We start from the raw sequence: 10056 nt of genomic DNA, 5'->3' as shown, positions 1-10056 counted from the left end.
ATTTGAATAAAGGTATATCTATTTATATAGTATACCCAATAGATGAGATCGATGGTCTCATGTAAGTTCTATATGACCAAAGAGACCAAGTGAAGTAATCATAAGAGTATATTCTCAAGATAACTACACGAGGAGACCAAAAGAAAGTTTTGGAAGAAAAATGACTAATGTAAAGTCTTAACAAGAGTTTTGACTAAGTTTATGAAAATTTTGACCAATAGTTTCAACCTTGAGATTTACTTAAGAGCCTAAATGAATCAAAGTAACATACTAGTTATGATCGAGTTGCAAAGATTGATATACCGATATCTTCAATGGCCAAGTTTTAACCACGCAGATATCATTACTTAACCTCATTATAAAATGGTTAAACCTCCTTCCGAAAGGGTGTTTCGAAGGACGTGTTCTAGATATTATTTATAATGACATTGCTACACATCATTATGATATGTGTGAGTTAGAGATTAAAATCTCTTTTCATAAGGTTAAGATGAGACCACTTCAAAATAGGTATTTTGAAAGGATATGATGGGAACATATATGGTTTTATCTTAATAACTTGGCAATGCAATTTATATTTCAATTCTTGAAAAGTTTCGATTAAGAAGTCAATTTCGAAACATGTGGAATTGAGTGGGAGTTAGGAAATTATCATGTGAAGACATGGAATTTAGTGGGAGCTATCATCCTTTGAATGTTTACAACTCATCACTCATTGAAGAATGACGAGCTAATACCTTCTTTCATAAAGAAGCATTTGAGTTTTCAATTCTGGATGAATTAGGACTATGATGAATCCAATTACATCAAGAAATATTGGATCAGTATTAAGAAATACACATCGTATCAACATACACATAGGTTATTCATGTAAATGAAAATGGAATTACCATTAGCAGTCATGGTCATTCCTTGAACCTAAAAATAGTTGATAACATGATTAAAAGTTACTAATGTTTCCGCCATTAGAATAATCATGCACATGTCCAATGGTGAATCATGTGCATAAGAGCATGATGATTCATTGGTAAGCCACAATAGAAATGTCATGAATTCTCGAGTAGAATCCGATGAGCGATTTCGGTGTTTGACGGAATGCTCTATTGTGTGTCAAGAGGTTACACATATTATAGAAATTCCGAGCACATGCAAGGATTTATGAGAATCCTAAACCTCTTCAAGCTAGAAAGAGAAATAAGAAGTTTTGGAAAGATACATAGTTAGAGAATAAGTTGCTCAAAACTAATCTTTCCTAATATGCTAGGACTTGTGAGAGGTGCTAGGTCAATCATCTTGACAAATTGTTGCAAGACTCTGCAAAACATATACTTAGTGCATTGTGTGTGGATGGAGTACTTGATCAGTACAAGTCATATCATTCATCACAAATTCGTTCGTTATGTGATAATCGACAAGGAAGTTCTTTCAAGATAAAGAACCAAAACCAAGGTCGGGAACCTTGATGTGTACTTGGTAAGGTTCATGCTATGAGAGAGAACATGAATGTAAAGAAAAATGTAAGTATAAGAAGTTTGAACACATGGACACATGACATGTTAAACTTCTATTGCAATCAATAAGTGTTTACACTTACGATATACATCACAAGGTTGTAATATGGTATTGACTACCCGAGTGTGATGTCGACATTTGTCGTTTGAGTTATTATTAACTCACCATACACTTTGTTACATCCAAACGGGTTGTGGAGACAATTGAACCCCGTTAAAGTGAACATGGATTAACATTGTATTTGCCCATAGTTACTTACATGAGGTGACGTCTCGAAGTGACTACAGTGTGATGCGATTGATGGCAAGTTCAAGTGCCATAGAGTCATATGAGAATGACTAGTCGATCACATAGGCGGACTATTAGGAACATTTTGTCGGGCCTTATGACCGCTTATAGAGTTCTGGCAAATTTATATAGCCTGGTCGTGGCGAGAGCTACTATAGTATTCAAATGAGTCGATTCTTTTGAATAAAGACTATTCGCCTAAGATGGCACAGTTTCAGATTAACTTTGATTTGTGTTACTATGACCTTCGTAAATGGGGTCAAATGGGCATATTTTGGGTTATGATGGCTGTGGCTAGTTGAAGGGAATGAGTGCGATAGGAATTGTCCACCCCTAGTCAGGGTTATAACAATATCTCAGGGCCACTCGAGGAGTAATGAACTGGAAATGCGTGGCCACGCTCGGAATGTATCCATGGTGGATAAATCCGGTCAATCAGTTGTTCTCCAGATCGAGGAAACCACTCTCGATATGATCACTTGCAAGTACGATCTGAAAGACACCTTGCATTGAGTGGGAGATAGTAATAGGACAAGAGAATTGGTGACGCACACTTGTCGAGGACAAGTGGGAGATTGTTGGAATATGTGTCCTCCGACAATAATGCGATCACGACTGTTGATCATGATGATCACATGTTTAAGTCTCATTATAAAGAATACAATTGGGAAGTAATATTTTTACTGTCAACTGGTCCACACATATCGGTAATGATTGGCTGACTAGAGTTTGACATTACTGTCGTGCGACGGTGGTGATCAGTTGATCCCCTAGGTCATACCTGTAGGGCAACACTCTTAATTGATCATTTAATTAATCGCATAACGTTGCGAGTTAATTAAATTACTTGAAAATTGACGGACGATTTTGGAAGTAATATTTACGTATCTCATTGAAATTGATTAAAATGAGATACGGTCTGAGTAATCGAATTGTATCATTACTCAGATGAAATTATTGTTTAAGGAAACAATTGAATTTGAATGAATTATTATAAATACAAATTGTTGTGATTTATAAATATTTTGGTACAAGTAATTATGAATTACTAAGTCGATTTTTGTATATGACGTATTTTTATTAATACGTTGATTTTTAATATGTTAAAAATACATAACAAATTCATGTGACATGTGACATGTAACATATTGACAAATTTACAAAAATAATATGGATTCCATGTTATAAGTGTACCGAAATTAAGAGGTGGATTAGGCTAAATATTGTGTTTGAAATATGAGTGGTAAACATAATGATTACTTGCCTTACTAGGCATGCAACCCTAGTTTACATTGTGAAGATAAACAAAGGCATGCATTGGCTCCCCTCCCCACCTCTTACCCGGTTTTACCACAAGAAAAGGCAAAGGGTTTTTGCCTTATATTTTTTGATAAAACAATACATCACTATGTTGTTGATTATTCATTCACCTAAAATATTTTTAGAGAGATAAAAATATTCCACTTCCTCTTCTCCTCTCCGAACCGGTTTTGGGAGATTAAAATCAAAATTATTTTGGGTCAATTTTCTACAAAATTAATATTGTCTAGTATTCATAATATTAATTTTAATTAAGAGTGTGCTTTGGGTATTTAGCTTTGGGAGAGATCCTACACTTGGATCTTAGTTCTTCCATTAAAGGAAAGCACAAGAACAAGAGAGAAAGGTGATCTCTCTTGTGCCCATATTAACCGAATTTCCAATGTAAGAACAATGTTTCTTCTTTATCTTGTTTATTTGTTTGCATGCATAAGATCATTATTTAATTTTATGACAAATTAAATTAAAACATATATGAGTATGTTAAGTATATAGATCTACTTTTCTATCACTATTTAGCTCCACATTAGCCAAACATAGCCTTTTTGACCCTTAACTACACCCAAATTAAGCCTACCTGTCAAGCTAGTTTAGTGTGTTTTGCGGTATATTTTCCGTTGATGCGAGTTGGTTTGTTTTATATTGTTCGGAGTTGGTACAAAAGAGAAGGAAGGAGGTTGGATGAAAAGGAATTGAAAAGAAAAGAGTTAAAAAAATGAACAAAAAAGAGAGAAAATTGTGGGCAGGAAAATGAGAAAAGAAAAAAAAAAAACGTGAAAGAAAAAGAGAAAAAAAAAAAGAGAAACCGTGTGAATGAGAAAAAAAAGAAAGTAAGTTTGTTTTTGACGGTCTTACTCCTATACTTTACTTATATCTTTTGAGAAGTTATTGTGTTGGTTGATTGAGTTTATGTGCCAAATGAAGGGCACTTGTGTTTGACTTTTTGGTTAGGAATTGGATGTTGTTATATGGTATTGTTTAGGTTCTAGCTTGACGCTTTACCTCCACAAATCCCATAATTGTTTTGCCTTTTCTTACCCATAGCCTCACTTTCCCATAACTTTTGTGAGCCCTCGGCTATGACAGACATTGCTTGGTTGGAATGTATGTATGGTGATTAGAATTGTCTATCATTTTAGCTGCAAGCATGTTTATGTGGGTCGTAGTTTAGGTGAGTGACTATTTTCTCTTCTTCTCTTACACTTATATACTTACCCTTTGCTTCATTAGAGAAGATTGACCCGTGAGAGTCCAGTTTTGAAGGTCTTGCAAGGTCGACATGTAACACCCCGATTTATGAAGGAGCCTTTAGCAAGACATTCCCTAATAAACCGGACTGTTACCATCTCGGTTTCCCGAGGTAGTGAATAACAAATTAAACTCCAAGGCAAATTATACAATTACTTTAACTTAATTATTACAAAACCTCTTTTACATCAAATTACAAAGAACTAATATAAAAAAAAGTGAAAGTCTTCTAAATAATGGTCTAGCTACTAAGTCTTCTGATCCAGTGCCTCACGCCCATCAAGCTCCCATCCTGTCTCATAAACCTGTCAAGTCTGCTCCCAAGATTTGGATCACGGTGTTCACGAATACACAGGGTCAACCACGAGGTTGAGTAGGGAAAACAATGAAACAATAAAATATGATATGCATGCTCCTCCGTCACCTCCATCTCCATCTCAACTCATAGCTCATCTCATAACCCGGACAACCAGCACCATACCGATCCCGGTAGACTATATATATCGACCGTAGCCGATCTGCACTCTTGTTGAGGACACCAGGGCAAGTCTGCAGAACCACTGGGCCTTATCACAACATCATCTTCACCACACCACATCACCACAACATCCTCCATCTCCAATGCATATGAATGCTCAAAAGAAATTAATGCAACACAATATATATATTATTGAACTGATCAATCATAAAATCATGCCGGTTACCAATTGTTGTGATATTATACTCAATACGATCAAATCAGTTAATCACCTTCCCATGTATGAATCATAACGTAAATCAACAACCATGAATCAAGTCAACACAATTCCACAACAACGATAATAAGTCAAGTGTATTTCCCTACCTCAAAGTGCCAGCAAATCCAATTAAGCAGTTTAAGCAGTCCCGAAATTAAAGCAATGAATTTGATTATCGATCCTTCACGAATCCGTCACCTAAAACAATTATAATATTTATAATTACTAACTACTAAATATAGAAATCTCCCAAAATAGAAGCTTTCCGAAATACAATCCCGACACCAAACTTATGCCCAACTGATAACTAAAATAACCCGATTAGTATTTGACCCAACTTCCCAAAGTAGAAGGTGACTAAAGTAGAATTTCTTAAAATGGAAACTTTCCCGATATAGTAACTTTTTTCTTTTAACAAACCCGACTCAAAACCCGACTTGAATTATTTTAAAAGACTCGGGAATTTAAGTTAAATAACTAATATGATAAATAAAGATTAAACAAATTATACGCTTAAGAAACCCGAATCAAATATTGAACAACTCAACGACCCGACTTAAACCCGTCTTTAATTATTTAAATAACTCGGAATTAAATTAATTAATTAAAGATACGATAACTTAACGAATTATAATGATTAAACAATGAAAAAAACCCGTTTCAACACTAAAGCAACCCGTCATCAACATCGCCCCCTTCCCCCGCGCTCACACGCACCCACGCGCCACCACGAGGCCGTGTCAGCCACCAGCCCAGTCCCCCACACCGGCCCACCACCAACGACCACCCCCACTAGGGTCGACTCCCACTTGCCGAGTCAAACCAGCGCCGCCATTTGGCCTGGTTCACCACCACGCCTCACCAAACACCTCTAATACTCAACCTACAACCACCGCAACCATTTCCTAACTCCTGCCAAACCACCACCGTCATGCTCGCCGCCAAACCACGCACCCAGACACAGTGGCACCACCGTTTCAACCTCCCCCAAGTCCACGGTGGCGCCACCCCAAACATACCCATCTAAACCCGTCTGAAAATCTCTTGCTTAAACCCGTTTGCTACCCCCTGTCAAAGCCGCCTTTCACAACCACTATCCCCACCTACAACCACCCTAACCACCACCCCTACACTCGTCACTTATCACCCATTTCCCTTACCCCGTCAACAACCACCAGCCTTACCTCTATAAGACACGAAACAACCCCCAACAACCCGACATCAATGCGAAAAACAGAGGAGGGGGTTGAACTCTTACCTTTTTCCGCCACCACACAGCCACCATGGCCACCCACGGTCGTCGACAAATGCCCCTAGCTCTTCCTTGCTGCGCCGCCAACACCCCAAGCTCACTCTCTCTCTCTCGTTTTGCGTGAAAGCTGGTGTTTGGTGTTGGTGAAGAAAAGAGGCGGGTTGAGGGAGTAAGGAATGAGGGAGGCGGGTTGGTTAGGGTATTATTAGGGTTAGGGTTAGGGTTTAGTTGGGCTTAGGGTTAAATGGGCTGAACAGTTAATGGGCCAACTCAGATGGGTTAGCTCATAATTCGAATTCTTATAAACCCGTCACAATTAACTTATATCGATACAACGCGGGTTAAGTAAAATAACTTAACGAAATTATCGACTCAATATTAACTCGACTTAATTAGTAATATAATATGTATAATAATTAATATATAATAATATCCTTTTAATTGGTTATATAAAAAAAATACGGGGTATTACACGACAGTTCAGCTTATTTATAGACATCATACAACTCGTTTGCGCTTGACTGTTGTAGCTATAAATGTCAGTTTTGTTTGCATTAAACGGTTTAAGTGGACAAGTTATAGCTAGCTCTGAGTTTTCGTTTCCGTTCCATTAGTTTGCATTTAGTTTACTCGAGGACGAGTAAAAGTTCGGTTTGGGGAGATTTGATACATGCAATTTATATAGTCCTTTTGGCCTCTTATTGCACGCATTTCTATGTCATTCTCGTAGTTTTATATTGCAAAATGGCCCGAATAGGCTACTTTGGTTTGTTTTGCCTCATTTGCAGGAACAGACCTGAAAGTAGTAAAATCGAGCCTTATTCAGTCCTCATAACATGCATTTATGGAGATGGAGGATTTAGAGTGGAAGTGCTGTGCCTCAGGAAGCATGAAGGAGTCCCGTAAGCTAACCAAGTAAGAACACGAGCTGTTTCAGTAGCTGAGCACTCGATCGAAGACTTTGCCTAGTCTATCTGTTCGATCGAGTGGTTTTGGCGGTTCAAGATGGTCGATCGAGTCCCTGATGAAGTCGATCGAAGTGTGCTAATTTGGAGGTCCTCGATCGAAGGGTGTTTTTGTTCGATCGAAGGACTTGGCTGAGGATTTGCTCGATCGAGTGGAATGAAGATCCTCGATCGAGTGGGTTGCTGTTTTACACGGGATTTTAATTTCGTGTAACTTAATTAATATCTTAGTTTAGTTAATAAAAATATTCCCTATATAAGGGAAGATGTAATTAGGTCAGGATTATCTCTTAATTACTATGGGAATCTCAGAAACTTTATGCAGACACTTTGCTCTTCCCTTTATCCTTTGCTACGTTGAACTTGTTCTTATTGCCGGACTCACTTTTGTGTAATCTTTCTCTACTCTATATACTTAATCTAATGTCCTTTGCTCTTAATCTTTGTTCTTAATTTCTGTTTAATTATTATTACTATTAGTTTATGATTCATCTTTATTGCTCTTATATTATGTTTCTTGCTTATTCATATACCGTCGTTATTTATTCCACCAACATTATGAGTAGCTAAATCCCTCTATGTTAGGATTAGGGGAGCCATGGTAGTGAGTTAACGATGTTATGAATAGGTTAGATGATTGAATTGTGAGAACTGTTTTATGACAATGTAATTGTATTCGTTTAGTTGAGTGCACGCTTCTAAACTAGTTAAATCGGTTACATTCAGACCTAGATCGAAAGATTGGAATGAACAGACCTATTATGAACAGTAGACTAACCTAATGAGGATGAAAGTTAAGTTTGTTGTATTCTAGGGCGGATAGCGGACCGAAAGGACCTTTCCCTTACCTTTCTCACATTAGATCGTCTGAGCTATTTATGACTAAGTTGATTAATTGCCATGGTGAAACGACTTCTTAACATACTTCTCTTTATTTGATCACAACTCATATCCCTTTTATTGTCTTTATTGCTCTTTTCTCTCTTTTAATCCTTTTAGTAGTTTAGAAATCAATTAAAAACTCCCATTTGTTACGGTGATAGACTTAGATAGCAGATAGATATAATAGCCTCCCTATGGAGATCGACCCTACTTCAACTAGCTTCTGTTAGTTGTTTTAGGTATTTATTTTTGGTACTAAACGACGGGTATCACAAGTAAATAGACTACTTATACTAAACAAGTATAAATTTCGTCCTCCATACACACAAAATGCCAACATGACTCAGTCTCATGTTGATGCTCCAATAGCATCAAGGCGATTACTTGTGTGACTAGGCATCATATAGCTTGGTGGCATCTCTAACATGCCTTAACCTGTAACATATGCTCATGAACATTTCATAGAAGAACAACAAATTTTATTCCATAATGCATAATAGAAGTCCATTATCCAATACATGCTAAAAACATTTAACAAGATTAGAAGCATAAAATTAAAACTTCCACAAACCTAAGCTCCTGACATAAGCTCGGAACACATATCTAGCAATAGGCTTAGTTAACGGATCAATTATCATCTTGTTAGTAGATATATACTTAATGGCTATCTCTTTATTCTTTATGGCGTCTCGAACAAAATGATAATGCCTCTTAATATGTTTGATCTTTCTATGGAATTTTGGATCTTGGACAAACTAGATAGCAGCAGTATTGTCACAAAACATTTCAACAGGTTCATCAAATTTAGAAGCAAGTTTCAGATCCTGGAGAAAACACCTTAGCCATATTGCCTCCTGAACGGCAAGGCTAGTAGCGACATACTCTGCTTCCATAGTCGACAAAGCAATGCAATCTTGCTTCTTACTGCACCAAGATATTGCACCTCCATCAAGGATAAAAGCATATCCTAAGGTCGATTTAGACTCATCTAAATCACCAACCCAATCGGCATCCGAATAACCCTTTAGCCTCAAGTCTCCACTTTGAAAACATAGGACTATATCACTTGTACCATGAAGATAACGCATGATTCTCTTGAGTCCTTACCAGTGCGCAGGTGCTAGGTTGCTTTGGAAACGACTCAGCAAGCCAACCGGATAGCAGATGTGCGGCCGTGTACACAACATGGCATACATCAAACTACCAATCGCACTAGCATATGGAACATTGCTCATTTGCTTCTTTTCTGAATCTGTTTTAGGACATTGATCAAGGCTTAGAGTTTTACCCTTTTCAACTTGAGTGTCAATGGGTTTGGAATTATGCATCCTAAATCGTTCTAACACTTTTTCAATATATGACTCTTGAGACAAACCAAGAAGTTTCTTAGAACGATCTCTCATCATTTCCACGCCTAGGACATACCTAGCTTCACCCATATCCTTCATCTCAAAGACAGAGGATATCCATTGCTTAGCGGCCTTAATCATCTCCAAGTTATCACTAGCTAGTAGTATATCATCAACATACAATGAGAGAAACATAATCCCCTTTGCAGTTTTATTGACATACACACAATGGTCTTCATCTACCATATAGAAGCCAAACTCAGTTATGGCCTCATGGAATCTGAAATACCATCGCCTAGAAGATTCCTATAGACCATATATAGATCTTTTAAGACGACACATTTTGTCATTATAACCTTTTGAGACAAACCCAATAGGTTGATCCATATAGATCTCTTCCTCAAGCGTCCCATTGAAGAAAGCAGTCTTTACGTCCATTTGGATCAACTCCAAGTCCAAATGGGCAACTAGGGCTAGCAGGTGGCGAATAGAGGCAAGTCTCA

General features: G+C 37.4%; 1 protein-coding gene across 1 annotated transcript; it reads right to left on the bottom strand.

Annotated features, from left to right (window-relative positions):
- Positions 1-8959: 8959 nt before the first annotated feature.
- Positions 8960-9292, bottom strand: LOC141632642 (secreted RxLR effector protein 161-like). Its single transcript, XM_074445170.1, has one exon. The coding sequence runs from the start codon at positions 9290-9292 to the stop codon at positions 8960-8962; it is 333 nt and encodes a 110-aa protein (XP_074301271.1).
- Positions 9293-10056: the final 764 nt, after the last annotated feature.

The sequence above is a fragment of the Silene latifolia genome, chromosome Y (assembly GCF_048544455.1).
Source record: "Silene latifolia isolate original U9 population chromosome Y, ASM4854445v1, whole genome shotgun sequence".
Lineage (NCBI taxonomy): Eukaryota > Viridiplantae > Streptophyta > Magnoliopsida > Caryophyllales > Caryophyllaceae > Silene > Silene latifolia.
This window is presented reverse-complemented; position numbering and strand designations above follow the sequence as displayed.

Coding starts and splice junctions, on each gene's coding strand:
- LOC141632642 (XM_074445170.1), bottom strand. CDS start 9,292: ATGCGTTATCTTCATGGTACAAGTGATATAGTCCTATGTTTTCAAAGT.